This window comes from Bison bison, unplaced genomic scaffold, assembly GCF_000754665.1.
Source record: "Bison bison bison isolate TAMUID 2011002044 unplaced genomic scaffold, Bison_UMD1.0 scf7180017864518, whole genome shotgun sequence".
In the NCBI taxonomy this organism is placed as follows: domain Eukaryota; kingdom Metazoa; phylum Chordata; class Mammalia; order Artiodactyla; family Bovidae; genus Bison; species Bison bison.
The window spans coordinates 19,536,335-19,562,265 of record NW_011495071.1 but is presented as its reverse complement, the minus strand read 5'-3'; the positions used below and the strand labels follow the sequence as shown (position 1 = coordinate 19,562,265).

At 46.2% G+C, this 25,931-nt stretch overlaps 1 protein-coding gene across 1 annotated transcript in view; it reads right to left on the bottom strand.

Moving 5' to 3' along the window:
* DKK3 (dickkopf WNT signaling pathway inhibitor 3) overlaps positions 1-25,215 on the bottom strand; it is a 50,276-nt gene extending 25,061 nt beyond the window's left edge. The window contains exons 1-4 of the mRNA XM_010830620.1: positions 25,079-25,215; positions 24,227-24,451; positions 17,568-17,705; positions 14,683-14,766 (exon numbers count right to left, since the gene is read on the bottom strand). Of these exons, the coding sequence (XP_010828922.1) occupies positions 14,683-14,766; positions 17,568-17,705; positions 24,227-24,439 (435 nt within the window). The 5' untranslated portion in view covers positions 24,440-24,451; positions 25,079-25,215. The remainder of the gene's footprint in view (positions 1-14,682; positions 14,767-17,567; positions 17,706-24,226; positions 24,452-25,078) is intronic.
* Between the last annotated feature and the right edge of the window lie 716 nt (positions 25,216-25,931).

Sequence of the window (25,931 nt, the reverse complement as noted above, 5' to 3'; positions counted from 1 at the left end):
TTGCAGTCCAAGGGACTCTCAAGAGTCTTCTCCAACACCACAGTTCAAAAGCATCAGTTCTTCAATGCTCAGCCTTCTTTATGGTCCAACTCACATACATACATGACCACTGGAAAAACTACAGCCTTGACAGATGGACCTTTGTTGGCAAAGTTATGTCTCTGCTTTTTAATATGCTGTTTAGGTTTGTCACAGACAACTGGATATGAGGTCCCAACTCCATCAGTTGCATGATTTGGAGAAAATTATGTGCCCCCTTCCAACCCCATCTCTGTTTTCTCATCTGAACAATGAGAGATTTGGTCCATAGCAGGAAAGGGAAATGGATTTCAAGAGTGCTTTTCCAGCTGGTTAATAGCTGCTTGAAGTGCCATGTTATCTCAGGTTCTGAAATTCTGGGCTCATTCAGAAATAACCACAATTGACTAGTGATGTCTGCCACGCGTGTGGCAGTGGGGAGGATGGCAGTGTATGTGCCCATGTTCTCAACTCTGGTCTACAGGAGCTCAAAGGACCCTGTAAATTCTGCCTTTTATACTTCTAAAACTCAGTGAAATCTCGCTTTACTTTATCTTTGACACAAGGCCTTTCTTCACGCACAATAACTTTTTCACCTGTCTGGTCTAGCACCTGAGAAAGTTTCTCAGTTACTGGGTTTCAAGGCACAGAAATCTTGCAACAAAATAAACACATGTACTAATTTATCACCACCATATTCGGTAAATCACTGCTTCTGGACCACAGAGGCCCGGAAACTAGGTCAGAAAGGAGAATCTACATTTTAGTTCAGTTCAGTCGCTCAGTTGTGCCCAACTCTTTGTGACCCCAAGGACTGCAGCACACCAGCCTTCCCTGTCCATCACCAACTCCCAGAGTTTACTCAAACTCATGTCCATCAAGTTGGTGATGCCATCCAATCATCTCATCCTCTGTCATCCCCTTCCCTTCCAGCCTTCAATCTTTACCAGCATCAGAGTCTTTTCAAATGAGTCAGTTCTCTGCATCAGGTGACCAAAGTATTGGAGTTTCAACTTCAACATCAGTCCTTCCAATGAATATTCAGGACTAATCTCCTTTAGGATTGACTGGTTGGATCTCCTTACTGTCCAAGGGACTCTCAAGAGTCTTCTCCAACACCACAGTTCAAAAGCATCAATTCTTCAACACTCAACTTTCTTTACAGTCCAACTCTCACATCCATACATGACTACTGGAAAAACCACAGCTTTGACTAGATGAACATTTATTGGCAAAGTAATATCTCTGCTTTTTAATATGCTGTCTAGGTTGGTCATAGCTTTTCTTCCAAGGAGCAAGCGTCATTTAATTTCAAGCAGTCACCATCTGCAGTGATTTTAGAGTCCAAAAATATAAAGTCTGTCACTGTTTTCATTGTTTCCCCATCTATTTGACATGAAGTGATGGGACCAGATGCCATGATCTTAGTTTTCTGAATGTGGAGTTTTAAACCAACTTTTTCACTCTCCTCTTTCACTTTCATCATGAGGCTCTTTAGTTCTTCACTTTCTGCCATAAGGGTGGTGTCATCTGCATATCTGAGGTTATTGATATTTCTCCCGGCAATCTTGATTCCAGCTTGTGCTTCATCCAGCCCGGCATTTTGCATGATGTACTCTGTATATAAGTTAAATAAGCAATATACAGCCTTGATGTACCCCTTTCCTGATTTGGAACCAATCTGTTGTTCCTTGTCCAGTTCTAACTGTTGCTTCTTGACCTGCATACAGATTTCTCAGGAGGCAGGTCACATGGTCTGGTATTCCCATCTCTTAAAGAATTTTCCACAGTTTGTTGTGATCCACAGTCAAAGGTTTTGGCGTACAATAAAGCAAAAGTAGATGTTTTTCTGGAACTCCTTTGCTTTTTCAATGATCCAACAGATGTTGGCAATTTGATCTCTGGTTCCTCTACCTTTTCTAAATCCAGCTTGAACATCTGGAAGTTCATGGTTCATATACTGTTGAAGCCTGGCTTGGAGAATTTTGAGCATTACTTTGCTAGCATGTGAGACGAGTACAATTGTGCAGTAGTTTGAACAATCTTTGGCATTGCCTTTCTTTGGGATTGGAATGAAAACTGACCTTTCCAGTCCTGTGGGCACTGCTGAGTTTTCCAAATTTGCTGGCATATTGAGTGCAGCACTTTCATAGCATCATCTTTTAGGATTTGAAATAGCTCATATGGAATTCCATCACCTCCACTAGCTTTGTTCGTAGTGATGCTTCCTAAGGCCCACTTGACTTCGCATTATTGGGCTTTTGTTGAGAGCCAGATTCTTTCCATGCCTTATCTCCTCTTTCTAAACACCTTGTGGAAGTCACTAACTCCTCCTTTCACGGAGCAGGAATCAGTGCTCAGCACAGTGGGGGAGATTACCCAAGGAGCAGAGATTCCAACCCATGACACTTCAGACTCCAAATCCCACTGCTCTGTGCTCCCATAAAACATACCCAAATGTCTTATTTATTCTTTCTCTTCCAGGAGGTGGAGGTGAAAAATGAAACTGACAGAGGGTCTAGATAGAGCAATGAGATCTGGGCAGACATTTAGCTGACTCAATCCTTATCCATCATTTTTCCTAGTCTGCTGGGGATGGAACCAAGAGAATATATTCCTGCCTGATTTGGGACAGCAGCTCAGCTCATCAGGTTTGGGGCATGACTGTGAATTTCCTGAGAGCATTAAATACCTACCTCTGCATCCCAAACCTGCATCCCGAGTCAGTTCCCTTCCTTGGGGTCTGCCTCTGATCCCAGATGCCCTGGCCTCTGGCCCTCCTCCCAGAAAGCCCTCCCAACCACCAGTGGGAGTTTTAGAAAACTGTGCACCACCACAAAACCCTCTCCATTTGAGTCCTGAGCCCCTACCTGAGCTCCCAGGAGTCTGCAGTGCCCTGACAGGAAAGCGGGAGTTCCCCAAAGCCTCTGGGATTCTTGTAGGAGACATGCTGGGGGATCTCACAAAGGAGGGTGTGGACAGGGCATAGATTCCTAACCATCAGGAAAACCGCATCTTTGGATCCTAGAGATGAATTTCCAAGGATGCAGCCTGAGCCTGCCTACACCTAGCTGGTGAGTGAGCGGAGGTGGAAACGGTTTTCAGCAAGTAGGTGACAGGCTGGGGCTGTGAGTTAGTGCTTAGTTATATCTCTGCTTAGTGGTATCAGTTACCCCTGAGACTACGGCTGCCATACTACAGAGGCTGCTAGTGGGACCAGTGTTGGGAAAGCACTGTCTTGACCTAGGACAACAGAGCCCAGGGGTTTTTGTAAGCCCTTCAGCTTACACTGGGCGCATGAGTTCTCTAGTGTGTACAGTCATGGAAACCAAGAGGTAACACAACATCCTATCTCAGGCCCCACTGGTGGCAATGTACACTGGTATAGCTGCTATGGAAAATAGTATGAGTGCCTCAGAAAATTAAAAACAGAATTATAATGCCATCCAGCAAGTCCACTCTGGGCAGACACACAAAAGAATTGAAATCAGGGACTCAGAGAGAGATGTGTACACCCACACTCATCGCATGATTCGCAAAGCCAAGAAACAGAAGCGACCTAAATGTCCACTGACGGATAAATGAAAATATACACACACAGAAATACTGTTCAGCCTTAAAAAGGAAGGAAATTCTGACACATGCTACAATATGAATGAACCTTGAGGACATAATGTTAAGGGAAATAAGCCAATCACAAGAGGACAAATAGAGTATGATCTCATTCATATGAAGTATCTAGAATAGTCAGATTCATAGAGACAGAAAATAGAGGAGTAGTTGCCAGGGGGAGGGAGGAGACGGGAGCTATTGTTTATTGGGCACAGCGTTTTAGTTCTGCAAGATGAAACGAGTTCTGGAGACAGGCTGCGTGGCAATGTACATGTTCTTATTACTGAAGTACATGCTTAAAAACGGTTGGGATGGTAGATCGTATGTTCTATATATTTTGTGTGTATGTGTGTTTAGTCGCATCTGACTCTTTGCAACCCCATAGATCGTAGCCTGCCAGGCTCCTCTGTCCATAGGGTTTCTCAAGCAAGAATACTGGAGTAGGTTGCCATTTCCTACTCCCGGGGATCTTTCTGACCCAGGGATCAAACCCATGTCTCTTGCATCTCCTGCAGTGGCAGGCTGGTTCTTAATCGCTGCGCCATCTGGGAAGCCCCTATATATATTTTACCACAATCAAAAAAATGTTTTATTAAGAACATGGGTTTTAGAGGTTTGGCAATTAAGTAATTTGTTTTGTTTTTTTCTCTTAGTACTGGCTTTCTACTTAGCTCTGCTATTTATCTTTGCTGCGCCTCAGTTACTTCATCTATACAATGGGGTCAAGAGGGTATGAGCCCTGCATGGTTGTCATGAGGATTATGTGAAGGGAAGCTGGTCAGATCTCAAGCAAGAGATCTTGAGCAAGAGCCTCATTAGCAGCAGGGCTTATGTTCATCATCATCTGTTACTAATATTGTCATTTTGATTGAGTCACTGAGCACTCAATCAATCACTTCATAGCACTGACCAGTTGATCTGAACTGTTACCAGGATTTACCCGGGAAAAGAGAAATAGGTGGCTTTGGAGAAGGGATGGTTAATCTGGTCACTTTCTGAGTCACACTGATCAAATGAGGCAATGTGGTCTTTGATGTTGTTTTAAAAATAAAACAAAGTGGACTCACGAGCTCTGTGAGTTTTTCAGAACTATGCCAAAGATCAAGAAAGGGCAAAGCCACAGATCTTATAGTCAGACTGAAAAGGCCCCAGGCTAGTCTGGAAGGATCTCCAGGCCCTAATAGCCCGGGACAGCCAGCTACCTGCACAGGGACTTTTCCGCCCCTGACATGCTCAGGCTACTCAGAAGCCCCAGAAATCATCTTGTTCTGCAGCCGTCAGCCTAATGAGATTTCAAGTGCAATCACTGTCATTTATTTGGCCTGCCTATTGGCACCAAGCAAAAGCAGTGTGTTCTAAATAAAAGTTTCCAGATTCCAAGCACTGAAGCCAGACTTTTTGTAGGACACAGATGACTGGCCCTTGAGTTTCAGCAGGATTAATCAAAATCCTGTCCCCACCAACGTCTATGCCATCCAAACCACGGCTTCCTGGCTCTTTTGTCTGGGGATTGCATGGAACCTCCATACCCTATACAGACGCCTGGAATGTTCCTAACAGCATGAATTTCCAACTCCTTGGCTGGGCTCTCGAAGCCCTTTCTGATCTAATTCCTGCCTCCCCACAGGCTCATCTGTGGCTCCCGTGAGTACACCCCCAGCTCTGGCATTCTAAACTATGCAGTGTGCCTCAGACATGTTCTATTTCCACACGCCTCCCTGATCATGAACAAAGAATGCTTCTGCAAGGAATGCCCTTCCTCCCCACAACTGAGAACTCCTAGACACTGTTCAAAATACAGCTGAACTGCCACCTCTTTTAGGAAGCCTGCCAAGATGTGTAAAGAGGCTGAGACTTTACTTACAAGGCAGTAAGGTGAGCTGGTCACAGTTTCATGGCTACAGCAGAGACAAGAGACTCCTGGGTCAGAGACAAAGGACTTCACTGCTGACAGCCCAGAAGCAGCATGAGCGTCATGTCTGTGACAGTTCCCCTCGCCCCCAGTCCCAGGAGGCAACGTGGAGGGGCCCAGGCAGATGTAGTGTGTGTAGAAGGTGTGCATCACAGCTGAGAAGTGTCACGCTTAGAGCACCAAATCTTATGTAATGGACTATACTATGGACAAGCATACCTGCCCTCTGCCAAGGAGGAGAGCCATTTGCTGTACAAACATCCTTGAAAAGATAGTCCAAAACCAAAGGGCAACTAGTGCTTCTGCTCATAAAACCTGCAGAAACTCCAGAGACCAGGAAGGAGTGTTTCCTAACAAGATCTACCTCATCTGACACTCACACGATGCTCCCACCATGCTCTGTCCTCCTCTGCCCACCTCTGCCTTAGGAAATACACATGAGTCCTTGTTGTAATGACCCATTTACTTTTTTGTGCCACTGCTATCCTGGGTCCTCTCTGCTGTCAGGGACCATCTCTTACATTTATTTGCCAGACACACATGAAGTGCTCAGTGAACATGCAAATAAATGGATGAATTGAATACCTAATACTTGGAATTCTGACAGCCACTGTTTGGAGGTAATCAAATAATGAGAAACACAGAGAGTTGACATTTACTGACTGCTTATTTGCACATTCTAGGCGCTGTATGGTTTTGTTATCTGGATTGTTTTGTTTTATCCTCATGAAGCACTATACGCAAGGTACTTTGATGAATCCACTGTACATATGAGGAATCTAAGGTTTGCAGCAGTTAAGGGGTCACCAGTCACACAGCAAACAGCAGTGGAGCTGTACTCTATACTGACTTTCCCTGGGCCCAAGCCTTACCCAACCCCCTGAAGTGCTCCTCCTCTCAGAAGGCACCTAAGCTTTGGTTTGGGGTGTTTGTGGAAGTGGCCAGAGAAGAAAGGAGGGAGAGCCTATCTTTTTGCATTTACAGCGGTGGGGGCAGTAGCCTGCACATCACTACCACCTACTCCCGGGTGTGTCTCACAGCCCGGCAGCCGTGGCCATGGACACGGAACACACAGACAGTCCCCGCTGGAACGTCACACCTTCCTAATCTGTCCCACACTGAGCCAGATGGTATCTGGTCTTGGGAGCAGCCTGGCATGCAAAACTGACTCTTCTTCCTGAGGAAGAGAAGGGGGGATGAGATAAATTTGCAGAGAACTCTATGTTGCCTACAACTTACAATTCTCAAACAGCGATTCCCCTTGACCTTACTAATAATCAAAGAAATGGAAGCAAAGAGAAGACACAGGTGGTCACCCACTACAACACCCGTTGCAGGCGAGGGGGAACTGGTGAAGTTATTTCAGAAATCACTGCTGAGAGCCAAAACAGTACAACCGTCTGGAGGAAAATCTGGTAACATCTCTCAAAATCTTACATTGTACACACTTTGACACAGCAATTTAATTTCTAGGATTTACACAAAGAAAAACTTGCAATATTGTTCAAAATAATAGGTAGATGTCTACGGCAAAACTGTAAATAGCTCACAAACTCTTTTTAAAAACATTCAAAACATATAGAATGCTATAGAGGGAAAGTCTCTGCAAAGTTAATTTCTCCCAGAGGTAACTACTAGTAATGATTTTATATACATTTTGCCAAGTGTTTTAATGTATACTTTTTTCTCTAAAAAATGAGATAAACTGTATCTATAAAATATGAGCTCCCGTGTGGCTCAGAGGTAAAGAACCCCCCTGCCAATGAAGGAGATGTGGGTTCAATCCCTGGTCAGATCTCCCAGAGAAGGAAAGGGCAACCCCCTCCAGTATTCCTGCCTGGGAAATCACTTCCATGGACAGAGGAGCCTATGGGCTACAGTCCAGGGGGTCGCAAAGAGTCAGACATGACTTAGCCACTGAGAATGCATGCACGTATATCAAATATATCTTAAATATACCGTCATATATGTAAAGCAATATATTGCTTTACAATTGCTTTTTCTTCACTTAATGTTTCACTGAAGACAACCTTTTATATCAACATATATGAAACCTGTGTGAAACTGGTTTATGAACTTCACAGTATTTTGATTTTGCATGTGGAATCACAAATTCCTTCTTGAAGGATATTTAGGTTGAGGAGAGTACAATTTAATATAGCCAGGTTATAGCTCAAAAAGAAATGCCTACTCCTTAAACACTCCTGACTTGGATCGACTTTATTTATTCGGGGACTGCTTATCCATTTTTCAGAATGATTCAGAGCTCTTCAGTTTTCCCTATAATTTTTTCCTACTGGATGAAGGCATAAGGGCCTTATGCTTGGTCAGAAATTACTAAGTTAGTACAAAATAGAAACCTAGACACACAAAAGGACCCAGGTGTCTGGTTGCAGGACTGTGGAACTGCACATTCACAAGAGACTACGCCATCACTTTTAGACCCACAAGCGTGTTGTTTTCCATAGAAACCAAGATGCATCCTGCCAACCCGGCCCCATCCGGGATCTTGTTAGCACCTGAACATCACTTATGCTTCTTCTCATTCATTAGGCCCATCTTTCCTTCTGTTTGTATCGCTAATACCCAAACAAGTCACTTATGACTCATAAGAACAAGAAATGCAGGGTGAGTCAGGCTCAAAACAGGGAGCACAAGCCTCTAGCAAAATGCATGACTCAGAGGGTGAGGCATGGCTCTAGAGAACTTAGCCCCAGGCCACAAACAGCAGTGGGAAGAGGCCCATGGAGTCCTGAAACACAGCTTCAGCTTCCAGGGGAATTCCACTTTTGCAGTAGGTTCCTGGGACCCAGGGGAGAAGCCAGTTAGAACCCTGTGTTAATTACTTTTTGGTAATAATGAGCCTCACGCAAAGAGCTTTAAAAACCTCTCCTTAAAGACTCTCACCCAATGTTGTGAACCGAGGATGGTTAGCTTCACTGGATAAAGAAAGAAACAGAACCACAGAGGACAAAGCGTGTGAGGGTTCGGATAGGTTTGAACCTAGGTGAGCCTCACACCTTGTTCAGACTTCACTCTGCCCCCAGACTGACAGATAGAGAAGGGCTTCTCCCGGGACTTGGCAATGCACCCAGCCCCCCAACATACACCCAAAAGAACTCTCCAGGAGGCTGAACCTCTGGGTACTGAACAAAGTTCTCCAAGGCAGAGATCCCGAACCTCCAGGATTTAATGCCTGAAGATCTGAGGTGACACTGATGTCATAATAATAGAAATAAAGTGCACAATAAATGCAATGCATTTAATCATTCCAAAACCATCCTCCCCCACCCTGGACCACGGAAAAAATCGTCTTCCATGAAACAGGTCCCTAGTGCCAAAAAGGTTGCGGACTACTGCAAGGAACCTGTGCCTTTCCACTAATGCATTTCTGTTAAAATAAACCCCAGTGACTGGTCAGCATGGTGCCCTCTGTAATTCCATGAAATCTATAAAGGCAACTTCAGCCTCAGACATCATGGCAGAGGGACCAGACAAAGCCAGCCCCTCACCTGCAGTTACTCTGTGATAAATGAACGAGCTGGGGGCAAGGAAGAACCCAAGGTCTCCTGGGGAAAGACGCCATTCAACACACTTTCTCTGCCCACACTCTTGCTGAGTCTCTCTGGGCTTTGAAGTAACAGGATGTTTACTGTTCAACAGGAAACAAACAAATCCTGAAGTCCAGCCACACTGACCATCTGTCTTCCCCCAGACTTGAACACAGATAACAAAGCATCTTCACAGCAGAGAAGACGACAATGAGTTCACACTGGTGGAGAAGTCCATCTCCATTTTCCACAGTCTGCCGTCTATCCTGATCATTCTCTTGGACAAGGAAACCATGGGATTACTCAAATCATTACTATCTGGACAAATCTGGTAGTGAAATTTGTCTACCTAGGCCCTCAGAAGTTTCAAGAAGTATCTTGGAGCTGGTTGTATGTGATTGAAACAGTGGGTTCAAATAAGGTACGTTCAGCTGGAGAAAATACCTTATTATGTAGGATATTTTATATCATACTCTAATGTGAAAACAAAAAAGACAACAGATGCACAATGTGCTGAGCTCTGAGGATGTCTTAATGAGAGTACACGTCCCTTCAAAGTGGTGCCTTGGGTAATTGGGCCAGATGCTTCATATTTGGGGACACGGTTATAAACAAAAGCCTTGTATGTGTGCATAATGGCTTATCTGCTCTCCGGCTTCCAACACACCGCTTCCCTCCTAACCCACTGCATGACAGCAGCACAGCCGTGGTCAGCCCACCCAGTGGCCCATCAAGGGAGACAGACGGAGGGCTCCGCACAAAAGCCTCACAGAAAGACGTCAGACCATATCACAGTCGCCCGTGCGCTCAGATGAAATAACAAGCCTCTGTGTCCCTTTCCCCTTTAGAGTGTGAAAGCAAAAACAGACCAATGCCTTGCACGTACTGTGCTAGGTTTTCTAGACGGCCATACAGCGTTACTGTCTGTGACTTTCCATGGGCCTGCTCGGGTTACCATATGTATGAATACACATCCCAGCATCTGAAGAAAGGAAAATATGGAGTGTTTGGTGGTTATGTTTAATTGAATTCATCTGGGAGCTTTAAATCCTGAGAATTCAGCCTCTATTTATAGTAGTTTAAGGTTTGAACAGCTTATGATTTTTTATCCTTTTGAGAGGCAAGCTTCCCTTTTCCAACCCAGAGAATGCTTCATCCGCACATAACGCGTTTTCCAGAGCCAACCGTAAAAACCATTAAATTGCCAAACTATGGAATGGGACAGTGGTGACGATGTTCGGCCGTTCTCATGCCTCTGGAGGCAATCTAATCTTTACGGCTTCCCACTCAGACACAAAGATTCGAATACAAGAATTCTGTGGGCATCTGAAACCAGACCTTGTTTCTCTGACTCTTGGCAAGACACTCGACAACAAGCGAGGCTCTGCGGTAACATACCCTTGCTCTTGCCACATGACCTCCCTTTCACAAGCGCCCTGTAAAGTCTCTAGTCTGTTCTCTCAAGACCCCAGGCGATTCAGCAGGCACCGGCCAGTCAAGCATCAGATGCCCCGGGTCACTCTCCTAGTCAATCAAATTGGAGTTTATTCTCATAGAAAAACTTGCTGAGTTAAGATCCCAAGGGCCTGTGCAGGAATCTGGAAAAACTCAGTGAGTCTCCACCTCCTGGGTTTCCTGGATGTGTCTCCTCCTGTCACCCTCCTGCATTCTCAGGACCATCACACACAGGGGTTCAGGTTATGCACCGCCCAGGGACCTGCAGGTCCTCCATCTCACAATCAACATGTGACCTGCAAAAGCAGCCCTGGGAATTCTGGGCCCCCCAGCTGAGCCCAGAGCAGGGACACACAGGCTGTGCAGACTCCGGAAAACTGGCACACACTTGGAGGCTGCAGCACACAAGTGCAGCAGCTGCCCCCTGACCCGTGTACACTCCTGGCATCTTGGAGATCTTGTCTCTCACTGACCTGCCAATCTCAGAGCTTGGTTCCCCCTGCCATAGTGCTCCAAGCCTGACAAAACTGCCTTACTTGGAGGGCAGAGCAGGGAGCTTGGGATGTATATCAGGGCCTCCAGCAGCTACAAAGATGCTCACAGCAGTGCTGCTGCCCTCTGGGCTCTGGGAGGCTTCCCAGAACAAAACTATGCAATCATACAATCATACACCTTTTTATCTTGAACACAAAAGCTTTTTTGTAATCCACATCCCTGAGAGTTGTGTTTCCCCTGTTCTCTCACAGAGACTTAAATCTGGAATACTCTAAAGCTTTTCCCTCTTGGTACCATCTCTTTGTCTTTTTTTTTTCCCCCTCCTATTCTCTTTCTTTCTCTTTCTTCTTCCACCTTCAAAAGCTGGCCTTTCCTCTCTCTTGACCTTAGTCAATCCTATCTTTCCTTCACAGGCTTCTGAGCTTTCAGAGTTGGGAGAGATGGTGAAAATCATTGCCTCATTAAAAGATGGGGGAAATGAGGTGACCTAGTTTATAAGTGACAAACTCATGCTTCCAGCCTGTGACACTGGGTCTCCTTCCATTTCACCACATGGCTTGCCCCCCACCAGCTCCCAGGTCCCTTGAATGGGGGGTCAGCACTATCATACACAGCTGGCTGGACTCCCCCTGCCTGTAGTAAATGTCTGACTACTGTGTCAAAAACAAACAAAAAGAACCCATCAAGTTAGCAGAAGGAAGAAAATAATAAAGACTAGAGAAGAAATAAAAGAGAAATTCTTTAAAAATAGGAAAAAATCAAAAAAATAAATAAATAAAAATAGGAAAAAATCAATAAAACCAAGAGCTAGTTCTTTGAAAGGGTAAACACAAATCAACAAAACTCTAGCGAAACCTGCCGAGATGAAAAGAGAACCCAAATAAACAAAATAAGAAGTGAAAGATGAGAAATCACAACCGATATTGCAGAAATATAAAGACCATAAGAAAATGCTATGAACAATTATATGCCAACAAATTGGACAACTGAGAAGAAATAGACAAGTTATAGCCATCAGAACTGAATTGAAAAGAAATAGATAATTTGAACAGACTGAGCACTAGAAGTGAAATAGAACCTGTATTAAAAAAAAAAAACAAAAAACACACACCTTCCTGCAAACAAAAGTGCAGGACCAGATGGCTTCACTGGGGAATTCTATCAAGCATACAGAGAGCTTACACCGATCCTTCTTAAACTCTTTCAAAAGATTGAAGAGGAGAGAATAGCCTTAAAGTCATTTTATGAAGCTACCAACACCCTGACACCAAAATCGGACAAAGACAATACCAAAAAAGAAAATTACAGGCCAATATCTTTGATGAATATAGATGCAAAACTTCTCAACAAAATATTGGCAGACCAAATCCAAAAGCACAGAAAAAGATCTTACGTCATGGTCAAGTCGGATTCATCCTAGAGTCATGAGGATGGCTCAGCATCGCAAATCAATCTATGTGATGTGCCATATCAACAAAAGAAAAGACAAGAATCGCATGATCATCTCAACAGATGCATAAAAGTATTTGATAAAATTCAACATCCATTCGTAATTAAAAAACTCTTACCAAAGTGGGTATAGAAGGAACATATCTCAATATAATGAAAGCATGCCTACTGAAATTAATCTTCAACAAAGGAGACAAGAACATACAATGGGGAACAATGGAGGAAAGACAGTCTCTTCAGCAAGTGGTGTTGGGGCAGCTGGACAACTGCATGTAAATCAGTGAAGTCACAGCACACGCTCACATCATACATAAAAATAAACTCAAGATGGCTTAAAGACTTAGACGTAAGACATGACCATAAAATTCCTACAAGAGAATATAGGCAAAACATTCTCTGACATAAGCTGTACCAATATTTTCTTAGCTCAGTCTCCCAAGGCAATAGAAATAAAATCAAAAATAAATAAATGGGATTTAAACTGTTAAATCCCATTACAAGCTTTTGCACAGCAAAGGAAACCATAAACAAAATGAAAAGACAACCTATGGACTGGGAGAAAATATTTGCAAACGATGTGATAAACAAAAGCTTACTTTTTAAAATTTACAAAAAGTTCACATAATTTAATAATAAAAAATAACTCAATCAAAAATGGCAGCAGACCTAACTAGACATTTCTCCAAAGAAGATATACAGATGGCCAAGAGGCACATGTTCAACATCACTAATTCTTAGAGAAATGCAAATCAAAGTTACAAGATACCACCCTCAGCCAAAAAAAGAATAAAATAATGCCATTTGCAGTAACATGGAGGCAACTAGGGATTATCATACTAAGGGAAGTCAGAAAGAGAAAGACAAACACCGTATGATATCACTTACATGTGGAATCTAAAATATGATACAAATGAACTCATTTATAAAACAGAAACAGATTCACAGTCATAGAAAGGAGAAAGGGGGTGGGGAGGGATAAATTAGGAGGCTGGGGTCAGTAAATACAAACTATTATATAAAAAGACAAACTACAAGGTCCTACTGTATAATACAAGGACCTATATTCAATATCCTGTAATACACCTTAATGGAAAATAATATGAAAAAGAATACATAGATATGTGCGTATAACTGAATCACTTAGCTATATACCAGAATCTAACACAATGCTGAAAATCAACTATACTTCAATAAAAATAAGTAAATTTGTTTTTTAAAAAAGAACCCATTGACTACCAACCACAGTAACACCACCTCCCTAGTGGTTATGGGTACACTGCTTCTCTTATGATAAGGCCACAAAGGGTCAGGTTATATCCCTGATCCCCTCGGAAGGCTGGGGATGCATTAGGCACCGCAGAGGGAGGAACATGTGGTGGGAAGTTTGCATAAAGCTCCTGGGCACAGAGAGGCTGACCATCTCCAGCCCCACAGAGGAAGCGCTTCATACAATGGACTAAATCACACGGCAGCCACCCTGTCGGCTCCTCACCAGCCACCTCTTTGTGAAGACAAGGTGCAGCGGAGTCACCTCTGGTCTGGAAGTCTGGAGACCAGTGGCATCCTGGGTCACCCTCCAACCTGTGCCAGGCCTTCCTTCTATGAAATGACGCCCCTCTCGTCGTTCAGAATCTATAATTCTCTAAGGAGCAGCCCACCTCTGGACTAAGCAACAGGTTACTGAGTAGCAAGTGCAAGCATAAGGGGCCCAAGCATGAAGGCTGGAGCACAGGGACACCTTTCTCTTGGGCCACTGGGTTTCACTTGAAGTTTTCTTGCTCTCAAACTGCCAGACCAGGCCTGGGATCATAAAGGGTGGGGGTCTGGCCAGCGGCTTTAGGCGATTTTCAGGTTAGAGGCACCAGGTCTTGTTACCAGAAACCCCCAACCAATACACCCGACCCTTCAGTGTTCCCCTTTCAAGGCCGAGAGCAGCCGTGCAAATGACAACGGAATTTGCCATGTCCTGCCATTTCTGAAGCAAAGTACATGGAAGCAGAGACTGTTACTGGACTGCATCTGTCTGGCCGTAAATGTAGGAATTGGGGAATACTAGGCAGATACCAGGCAGGAGAGGTGCACGGGAGCTCCCCGCTTTCTGCCCATGGTGTGAAGTCTGGGGCACCTTTGCCAGGCTCAGCAAGGGAACGTGTGCATCAGGATGAGAGTGCAAGGAAGACGGCAACTCACGTGGCTCCTTTTGCCTTCTTCATCTCCCATCGACGTAATGACTGTCTCTGAAAAGACCATCTGCCCGGTCCGGTTGTTTGTGATCTACAGGAGAACAGGGACAGTGAGTGTGAAATAGAGGGGATTCTGGACAAATCCCCCAAGTTGTTGGTTTTTTGTTTTGATGTTTTCTATTTTCTGAAGCAGGAGCATCTGTCAAAGTACACAGAATGCCCACTCCTCCCTATGTTTCTGAGCTCCACCAGCAGCATCAGATAGTGATTAAGAGACAGAGCAGAGTCTACAGCATGGGGCTGCCAAGGGGAGGACCAAGGAAGTCTGTGTAAAGCACGCAGCACACAGCCTATCACCTCGCAAACACTTAACACTAGCTATTTTTATCATTCTTGGGGCTTATTCATTTGAAGCTCCAAGTCAACTTTCTTTTCAACAACTACAGGCCTGGGTAGTGAAGGAAGCAGGTTTTAGCTAGAGCAGCCCCTCCCTGATTCTGGGAAACTGTTTTGTTTCCTCAAGAAATTGCTTAATTATGTGGCAGCCTTGATGCCAGGGGAACTTGGGGGAGAATGGATACATGTGTATGTATTGCTGAGTCCCTCTGCTGTCCACCTGAAACTATCACGACATTGTTAACTGGCTATACTCTAGTACAAATAAAAAGTTAAAAAAAAAAAAAAGTAAGTGCTTAAGTACGCTGAGAGGAGGCCTGGCCCTGTATTCCTTTAGCTACTGTCTGCCTGGCTTCTGTATCCAAGAGTGGGCACCTCAAAGCTGAGCCTTAGAAGCCTGATTGGAAGCCTGATTGAAACTCAGGCCACTCTCACCCCATCCAAGGCCATGTCTAACCCTCATGTTGGTGATAAAAGAACAGAGAGAACCTCAGGAGCTAGGGGATCAGTGTTCTTTGATCCCTGGCTCAGACACCAACAACCGTCTAGTATGCAACCTGGAACAAATCATTTCTGTTCTCTGATTCACAGTTTTCTCATTTCTAGGCCATCTTTAAAGTTCCTGCCAGCTCTAATATCACAGGCGTCCGCAGCCAAAACAAAGTGGAAACTCTTAGCCTAATGTGCAACAGTGGATCAAATTCCAGTTCTAATTCCAGTTCTGGAGCATAAGGATCATGTCTTCACCAACATACTTTAAATTTTTTTATGTAAATAATTCCTCTCTCCAGCAAAGAAATGATGTCTTCTTCCTTTTATACCAGATTTTCACAAGATTAATCAATGCTATGTATTTTTAAAATTATACAGTCCTGTATGTAAAGATCCAGGGACTTCTCTGAGGTTTTATTACACTAAGGTGCATTTTTGTATCCCTAGGAAGAGAAATATGTACAACGTTTTCCAAACATGTTTCACCACTGAGCTCTTCTTTTATAAAGCATCAGGCAGGACAGGAGCTCCATGGAACCCACTCAAGAATTACTACACCATGCGGATGCCGTAACTTCACCATAAGAACAACAGTAATATTAACAGTAAGAACAATTTGCTGCTGCATAGCGCTTTACAGTTTACAACAACTCTCACACACTTTAAGTCATTTGGCCCCCACCACACCATAAGGTATTACAGATGCTGATTTTCCTATTTCATAAACATGGTTAGTGAGGGTCACAAAGTTGAAAATCATACTCGTTACTGGCAGTACACATACTTGGTTATTCTGATATTCACAAGGAGCAAATTCAAGAAGCAGCCAAACCTACTGGCTAATTATTGTCAGAAAGGATGACTGAATATTGGTTTTGGCAGGAATAAAATAATCACTTTTGGAGACAAAGACTGGAATTCTCCAGTCTTCAGATGAGCAATGCTAAAGGATTCTGTTTGGCAGGTGGCTCATTCATTGATGCGAGGGGTGTGCTCTGGAGCTGGGGCTGTGAGTACGCAGTGGGACTAGCGCCACACAAAGGCTACTTTATAGTCAGGGCAATGGCCCATGAGAACTGACCCTTTAATCCGCTATGGCACAGAAATGCTATTGTGTCAGCTCAGTCATTACCTGCACACTTGAACAAAAGCAAGGCGCTTTTGTGAGAATCTTCATGGCCTTGTGCACAGGCCTTGAGATGAGATCAGAGGTCAATTTTACAGCCTCTAACAATGACCCAAACATCTGCACACCAGACTCTGTTTAAGAGAAAACAGGCCACATGATTTGATCTCAAAGTCCTACCAAAGTCACCCTGGAGACATCGCATGCTAGGGGCAAGTGAATGCCACCTTCCTTTGCAACGTTTTCTTTCTCAAATCAGATTGAGAACAAGCCTGCTCACTCCTCATGCAAGATTCTGGACCAAGAGACACTTAGACGTACGGTAGGTTGGAAAACAGGCCACTGGAAAATTGTGAATGGATAGCCAGCAAACATATGAATGTTTCATCTTGTAGCAATAGAGGTTTTCCATTCTGAAGACTTGAGTATATCACATCTGAGCTCCTCCTAAGGAGATGGTGAAGATCTATTCACCACAACATGAACTCTATTTCACCTCTCTACTGAATCACAGATAAAAACCTGTGAGATAAATTCCTCAAATTCAATACTGGGAACGTCTTTCTCTAAACACTTATTTGCTTCCTTTTTTCAAGTAATAAAAATCCCTGAACATTCCTTTGCAATTGGACTGGCAGGAAGACTAGAGTTAAATTTATTGCTTCAATGCAAAAGCAATTTATTCCCCTTTAAATAATCTCCCTCACTCCCTCTGGCTTTTAACCTGTATTTTACCATCTTTATGTGTATTTTTGACTTGTATATCAAATATGTAAACATCTGCACAGCAGACTCTCTTAAAGAGAACACAGGCCACATCTTAGTCCTCTGATGGGACTGGGCACTGAAGAAAGGAGGACGCGCCGGCCATGACTTACCTTGTGAATTTCTCGGTGGACATGGATGGTATTATTTCCCACCTTGGTTTCTGTGTTGGTCTCGTTGTGGTAGCTGGGAGGTAAGTGTGCTAGGGTCACTTCTGATGATGTTTTAGCAGCAGCCTCTTCGGCTTCCATCTAATTAAATCAATGAATTTAATGAGCAATATTGTTTTCTCCTGATACATACCAGAGTCCATTAGAAAAAAAACTACTCTTTTCCTCTTCTGCAATAACAATGATGCTGCTGATAAGTACCACTGAGGACTGAGTAGAACAAGACATTGTTCTAAATGTTTTCATATATTATCGTCTTACATCTCACAATCTCCCTATGGGGTGGGTGTTAATGTCCCCATTTCACAAGTGGGGCAACTGAGGCTCAGGAAGACTAGGTTAGTTCTCAAGATTCCCAGGGAAGGGCAGAGTTGGGATTTCAGAACGCCCCCACTGAGCAATCTTGACCCCTGAGAGATGCTCTTGGCGCTGCTCCCATCTCCCCACGTCCTAATCAGGAGGTCACTCACATTCAATTCCCATACATGCCAGCAACCAACTCTGTTTCTCTTTGAGAGCATTCTCTGACTACAGAAGTGTGTTCAGTCTGCACAAGCACCAAGTGTTAGGTAGTGAACACCCCAGGGACAACCCTCAATCAGTGAAGAAGAGCCTATGAGGGTAAGTACCCCAGTGCCCTCTCCGTTCAGTGGGACAGTTTCTCTCTCTCCAAGGACCTCAGAAAGATGGAACCCTAGTTGTCCCTAGAAGTCACCTGCTCATCAGCACAGCCTTTGCTGCCTTTTTCCTTTTCCATCTCACTCTCCTACTTCCTCCTAGTGTTTCTGGGATCACATCACATTACACGCATGCTAATTCGCTTCAGTTGTGTGTGACTCTTTGCAACCCTACGAACTGTAGTCTGTCAGGCTCTTCTGATCATGGGGAGTCTCCAAGCAAGAATACTGCAGTGGGTTGCCACGCCCTCCTTCAGAGGATCTTCCTGACCCAGGGATCAAACCCGTGTCTCCTGTGGCTCCTGTACTGCAGGCAGATTCTTTACCGCTGAGCCACTGGGGAAGCCCCGCAAATAAATTATTTGCTCCCAAATCCTTGTTGCAGGGCTGACTGGGGTTGGGGAACCAACCTAGCCCCTTCCCCATGACTGGTAGGATCACAGTTATGAGTCCTCCCCCATCCACCCTCTGAGTACGAGAGAGACCCCTGTTGAGGTTCAGATGACTCATTCCGTGGTACACCCTTCTTCTGGCCCTTCTTACACAAGTGTTCTTTGCTGATGCCAGGTTTCTGAGGCCACTGTCCTCATATCATGAGCCTCCATGACATCTATACCAGACACATCAGCCAAATTGAATCTGTACCCACTTCCAGACCCACACTTGATGAGTGGGCAGGTGACAACTGGACCAGCCACAGCTGATTGGACTTAAACAGAAGCCACATCATGGACTAGCTGAGCCAACCAGACACTCTCTCTAGGAATTTAAAATGAGAGACACAAAGAGAAGCTGTCACTGGTGGCTGGCAATTTTCCAACAGTGCAGTCTTGACTCTCGGCTATTTTTATTCCTTTAAATGAATCCTCAAAAAGGATTTTACTATTTTTTAAAAAATTACTGTTTTCTATTCCCTTATATACTACAAGAGGCCCATCTTTTCCAATCTTTCCCAACCAGGTTCGCTGAGCTGGAGATACATGGGGAAAGAATTCCCACGTCTCAATGGAACACAGAGGCACTGCATCAGAAGTGTGAAGAACATCTAGTCAGCAGAAAGCCCAGAAAACCAAACAAGGACTTGGTCAGCTGCCACCGTGCACTGTGTTTGACCCTGAGATAACTCCTGACATATCTGAAACCTGATCACTGCCTCCATGCCTGGGCATCAGCTATGTCTGAGCCATTGCACCAGTCCCTTCCATATCTCCTTGCGTATTCACAGCAACTCTATGAGGAAGTATTATTTGCCTCATTTGCAGATGAAGAAAATGAGGTTGACGAAACTGGAGGAATGTCTAAGGTCATCACATTCTTAGTAGGTGGCAAAACTTAGATTAGAACTCAGGTCGGTCCGACCCCAAATTACGTGTTTTTCCTAGTATAAGATTCTGCCTGTGCTTTTACTGGGGAGATAGGGCATCCTCACACAAGCTAGTTTGAGGATGATTATGAAAGTCTCTAGAGTCAGTCAGGTTCAGAGAAGAGAGGAAAAAGGCTTCCAGGTGGAGGCGAGCCATGATTGGGCTGGTCTCAAAGGACAGATATGAGCTGGATAGAGAGGAGCATAGCGGAGGCAAAACGGTGACAGCCTGGATGAGAACGGAGTGTCACGGGCTAGGGCAAGGGGTCCATGCTGGACCCCAAATGGATAAAATGATGGTGATGAAGCAGAGACAGACTGACAGATGGATCCAGGGTATAGTTCTAAAGCAGATGGTGTTAGCCTAGTTCTCAACCAGAAGGGTACCTCAGAGTCATGCCCAATGCTTTAAAAAAATATCTACATATCTGGAGCTGCCAAATTAAAATTTCTGGAGGGGGCACCCCACAAAACAATGAGCTTTCCAGATGATTCTGAGATACTCCCTCCCCTGTATTCACCCCCGGGTAAGAACCTCTGCACCAAGCAATGGGGAGCTGCAGTAAGTTCTGAAGACTGATGCGGCTGCTAAGTCACTTCAGTCGTGTCCAACTCTGTGTGACCCCATAGACGGCAGCCCACCAGGCTCCCCCGTCCCTGGGATTCTCCAGGCAAGAACACTGGAGTGGGTTGCCATTTCCTTCTCCAATGCATGAAAGTGAAAAGTGAAAGTGAAGTTGCTCAGTCGTGTCTGACTCTTCATGACCCCATGAACTGCAGCCTACCAGGCTCCTCCGTCCATGGGATTTTCCAGGCAAGAGTACTGGAGTGGGGTGTCATCAGCTTCTCCGGTTCTGAAGACTAACTGGGACATAATACAGAATCGAGAGAAGGAAAAGAATGGAGTCAGAGAACTAGCTAGAAGCAGGCTGAGAGTCAGAAGTTATATCTGGGGAGGGTCTTCTATTTGGAGGGGCCTCCAAATAAATCTAGAAGAACTCAGGCTTCTGAGAGCTCGCCACTAGATTTGGCAAGAAGTTGCCGCCAGCAGCATCCGAAGGCAACAAAGTAGAAAGTACCCAGATTCTGGAGTCAGGGAACATGGGGTTAAGTCCCAGCTCAGCCACAAAGCAGCCACGTGACCTTAGGCAAGATACCAAATACTGGGGTGGCTAATATGTAACACCTTACAGAAAGACCCAAATGATCTTTTTGGTCAACCCAATATCTCTAAACCTCAGCTTTCTTGTTTGTAAAATGATGATGATTCTACTTTATTGGACAAATGTAAGAATTAAAGCTCATGAAATCCGAGAACTTGATCCAGTATCTGCCATTCGGCAAAGGTATAATAAACAAAGCAGTTTTAGAAGAAGCCAGTTTGCCAGGGGATGTCTGGGTAGGGGTGGAAAAGGCAGAAGTAGATAACATATGTTTGAAGGGTTTGCTAATAAAATAGAGGAGAAACGGATGAAGAAAGGAGACCTAAGACGAAGAAAAAGGCTTTTTAAATTTGTTTTAAGGGAGAGATCCTGGGCTGTTTAGTGATAGAAAAGAACAGCTGGGAAAGAAGAGGAGTCTGGGGATGCTAGAGGGACTAAATCCAGAAGAAGAGAACATCAGCGCTTTTACAATTCCTATAGGAATCAGACTCCTCCAGTTTGGCTTACATATAATTGACAAGGTACCAAATTTAGAATTTGCTCTGGGCTGAGCAGATAGTCTTTATATAAAGCCATTTCCTCCTCAACCAGTGGTTATTCCAACAGAATGAGCTAAAGCTCTTTCATGGCACCACAAACTAGAAGTACAGCTTACAGTGGAAATTTCAGCCACAACTATTACTGCTGCTAGCAAGAGAAACCTAAGCCTGAAGCAACAGGACTTGTTTCATAGAGGAGGAATGTGAATATTATTTAACATGGCACTCACAATTGGTTAACTCTGTGTTTGTTAAAGGAACAGAGTAAGAAAAACTGGAGAGAGAAATTCAGGCTTGCTGTTGGCATTCTTCCTAGGAATAACGAGTTGATAAGAACATTCTATTGTAAAATATGCCCATTACAGACGTGGTAATGGAGGGGTGGGGAGTGGCTTTATCCTCAAAATATGTTTATCAGTAACAAACAGCCCAGACTGAACCATTTGAAGATTTGCTTCCTCTCAAGAATGATCCTATAACCAGAGTTAACTTTTTTCCCTTAGGAGAAACCAGCAGCTTGAAGTCAGCTGGAATATTTTAAATGTCAGGAAGTTACTTGAAAGCAGATTCATGATGCAACTATGTAAACAATTAACGCATCTGGACACATGTCCTTTTCTGTTCTTTACTGGGACAGTAAGAAAACAGCAATTATCCTGTGTTATAGATTTAAGGGGCTTTCTGGCAATCTCTTTTTAAAACTTAATACTAATAGCCCTAATCCACTGTGATTCTATTATATATCAGACACTAGTGGTTCTTCTGTTACCATTCACACTAGTGCTATTAATATGATGATAATGAGTGTGTTTGTCTGGGTGTTAAGTCGCTTCAGTCGTGTCCAACTCTGCCACCCTGCGTGCTGTAGCCCACACCAGGCTCCTCTGTCCATGGGATACTCCAGGCAAGAATACTGGAGTGGGTTGCCATACCCTTCTGCAGGGGATCTTCCTGAGCTAGGGATCGAACATGGGTCTCATGTCTCCTCCACTGGCAAGCAGGTTCTTTTCCATTAGTGCCAGTGAGAGCCATTATTTATTGAGAATCAGCAATTTCTCATAGTCCTTACAACAGCGACATGAAGGGGCAACTTATATTGCACCAATTTTACTTAACCCTATTTATTTTTTGGCTGCACTGCGTGCCTTATGGGATCTTAGTTCAGTCTTGAATAAAAATGGGGAGGTGACCTGATGAGTCTCAACAGGAAGCCGTGGGCAGGAGGGAAAGTCCTAGAACCCAGTGAAGGGAAGCAGATGACTTGCTCTGGAACCAAGGATGATGTGTTCAGTTTAATCAGTGAAGGTGCAGAGTTAAAATTCACTGGGGCCTGTCTGACACCCCTGTCCCTTTCATTGTTTCGTGTCAGGATTCTCTTGCTTTCACAGGAAACAAAGTCTATATCTGGAATCTAGCCTGTCCAGTGGATGTTCAGGTACAGCTACCCAGGCAACCACCTTCCAACCCAGTGTCTCCTTCACCAGTGTCCAGGGTCCACCAGGTCGACTGTTGTGGGAAAGAAGGGGAGCGATCCCCAGACTAAGCAGGTGTGGGAGGAAAAAGCCACCTCGCCTAGTAGACCAGAGCCAGCTTTGGAGGCTTTGCTCAAATGCACTGTGGAGAAACAGGGACATGGAGGCACCTGACCATCCAGCCTAGACATCTGATCTCTCACTGACTCCTTCCCTGGGATGGCTGGCTTCTCTCCAAAGACAGGCTGCAGCCAGAGTCAGGCCCAACAGGGGCCACCTGGCTGGGAGAGCTGGACCATCTGCACCTCCTCTCCAGGCAACCCTGGCAATGCTTGCGTGCTGATCACAGAGGATGCCATCCACAGCGTTTGAACCTGGGAGGCGACGGAAGCAAGAAACAGGCAAAGTTTTCCCGAGATGTCTGGTATCTGATAACTAACAGCTGCTATATATGCACATCTATTATACTCCAGGTGCCACACATATCACAGATTTAATTCTCATGGAAAACTGAGGTAAAGGATGTTAAAGGATTTGGCCAATACCACCCTATGGTGAATGGCAGAGGAGGGCCCTGAGCCCAGGACTGACTCCACAGCACCCTTGGAAATGCAGTGGGGGGTGGCCTTTCACTTTGCCCCTGCTCCTCTCACCCACCACCCACTGACACTGATGGAGATACCGAGGTCCCTTCTTTGCCCCACATGGCATTAGGGGAAGCCCAGACAGATTACCAGCACAGCTCAGAGCTTTTTGTCCGCATATGGAGAAGGGGATGACAGAGGATGAGATGGTTGGATGGCATCACCCACTGGATGGACAGGAGTTTGAGCAAGCTCCAGAAGCTGGTGACCGGCAGGGGAGCCTGGCATGCTGCAGTCTATGGGGTTACAAACAGTCGGACATGACTGAGCGACTGAACTGAATGGCACCCTAATTGTCTCTCGGGAACATGGCACAAGCTCAAAGCCCAACAGACAAGCTAGGACTTGAGATACCTGGAGTCTCCTCTGCAAAATCACAGTGCTGGAATATCAGGGGCCTTGCAAGCATCCGCTTAAAACAGGATGAGGCCAACCGCACACCTGAAGTTAATTGTAAGGTGATGGCCAGCAGCCTACAAGCAGGTGGTGACCCCAGTTGTCCATGGGTGGGTCCAGCCGGTGTCTCTGGGTGGACAGCTTCAGATCCAGAGCTTTTGGCAGGAACCAGGTGGGATTTGGGATCACCCCTGCACTGCCTCCAGATAACTCGAAATCTGCTGCCGGCTGTGCCCAGCCCCTTAGCGGACCCGAGGACCCTGGCCAGCGGTTGGCGCACTGCTTCGCCAGCCCCCACTGTCACCCGCCTCGCGCTTCCCGGAGCGCAGGCCCCTCGGGCGCACCCACCTCCTCCACCGCGCTGCGCAGTTTGTACTGCGTGTCCTCCATCAGTTCCTCAACCTCGCGGAACATCTCGTTGAGAGTGGCCTCCTCCTGCGGGTAGCTGAGAGCCGGGCCGGGCTCGATCGAGGCAGAAGTGACCGTCGGAGCCGGCGCGGGGGCCGTGGGGACCGCCGCCGCCAGCAGCAGGTAGAGCAGGGTGCCCCCGAGCCGCCGCATCTCCGCCGCCGCCTGCGCGTCCCAGAATGCGGTCAGAGGCGCGCCGACCACCCGCTCGCCCGCGCCGCCGCCCGCCCGCCCCGCCGCCTCCGGCTCTCAGAGCCTGGCCCGCCCCGGCGCCCCGCTTCCCCGCACCCATCCCCAGAAAGGAGGAAACTGAGTCTCCGGAGGACGCAGCATCCCCAGACCGGGAAGCCCACCCCCCCACACTCCAGCCCCGCGCCCGGATCCTCTCCGTACCCCCACCCCCATACTCGAGCACGAGCCGCGCTCTGCTACGGCCCCCAGGGATAGCTCCCTCCTGCAAGCAACAGAACCCAGGCGCCCCTACGCTTACACCCATCTCCAGCCACCCCCCCCCCACCCGGCCCCAGGGCCCTCTTCCCTCCCTCCCCGCTCCCCCACCCCGCCTGGGTCCCGGGTTTTGAGCCCTGTTACGTTCTCCACCAGCTCAGAGCGCAGCCGTGCTGCGGCGACCCTACTCTCCCGCCCCCTATTTGATCCCCCATCTTGAGTGGTCAGAGAACTCAACACCCCCACCCCCGGGGCTGGAACCAAATCCGACGCCCCGTCCTCCTCCCCCCCCCCCTGAGGGACCGAGCTGAGCCACCCTCTTCCCCGCCGCCGCCCTTCACCCACCCCAACTGGACTGCGCTGCGCTCTGGTTTGGACCTCAGGCCTTGCCCGGGTCTGCCTCGAGGCTGCGGAGCTGGAGCTGCTTGGTGGGCGGACCGCCGGCGATAGGAGCTCGGCAGGGATGCGGCAGCGCTGGTACCCCGGCGAGCCCGCAGCGCTCGCCCCGCCCGTCCCCGCCCCTAGGGAGGGGCTGCGGCCCAGCCCGCCGCCATTGGCCGGCCCGGGCGCAGCGACCTCCCACCCCAGGCTGGCCTCTGCCACCGCGCCTGGCCCTGCAGGAAGCTGACCCCTTCTTCGCATCCCGTTGCCGCCCGGCATCCCAGGGCGGCATTGTCATCTCTGGCCCAGATTCTTGCCACACTTTCCATGAGGTGTTTTTTCTGTGTCCAACCCTCGCCACCTTGCCTTTTCCAGGTTATTCTGTACCTGGCAGGCTGGCACTCAAGGCCCATCACAAACTACTGGTCATAATCCCTCTGCCGTGGTTAACTCCTACTCCAGCCCAGAAAACCTACCTGTAGCTCCCGCAATAGGTCCTAGGTCCTGAGAACGTCAGCAAGCTCGTTAAAGGCGGCAGAGTGGTTAAGACCAGACTCTGCAGTCAGGCTCCCTGGTGTCAACCCCAGCTCTGCTCCTTAGGACTTTAAGGATCTCCAAGTTATCAGATTTGTGTCTCCCCAGTTAGCCTAAATGTAAAATGGAGCTTGGAGTATGATAATTAAAAAAAAAAAAAATGTTGCTTGCTATCTGGTTCTATAGGAATGAAGTCACTAGCTCCTGAAGTTGCTGACCTTCAGCATACCGTGAAAGGGTTTCGAGGCAGAGATGGCAGCTGAGGCATTCTGTGCTCTGGGAA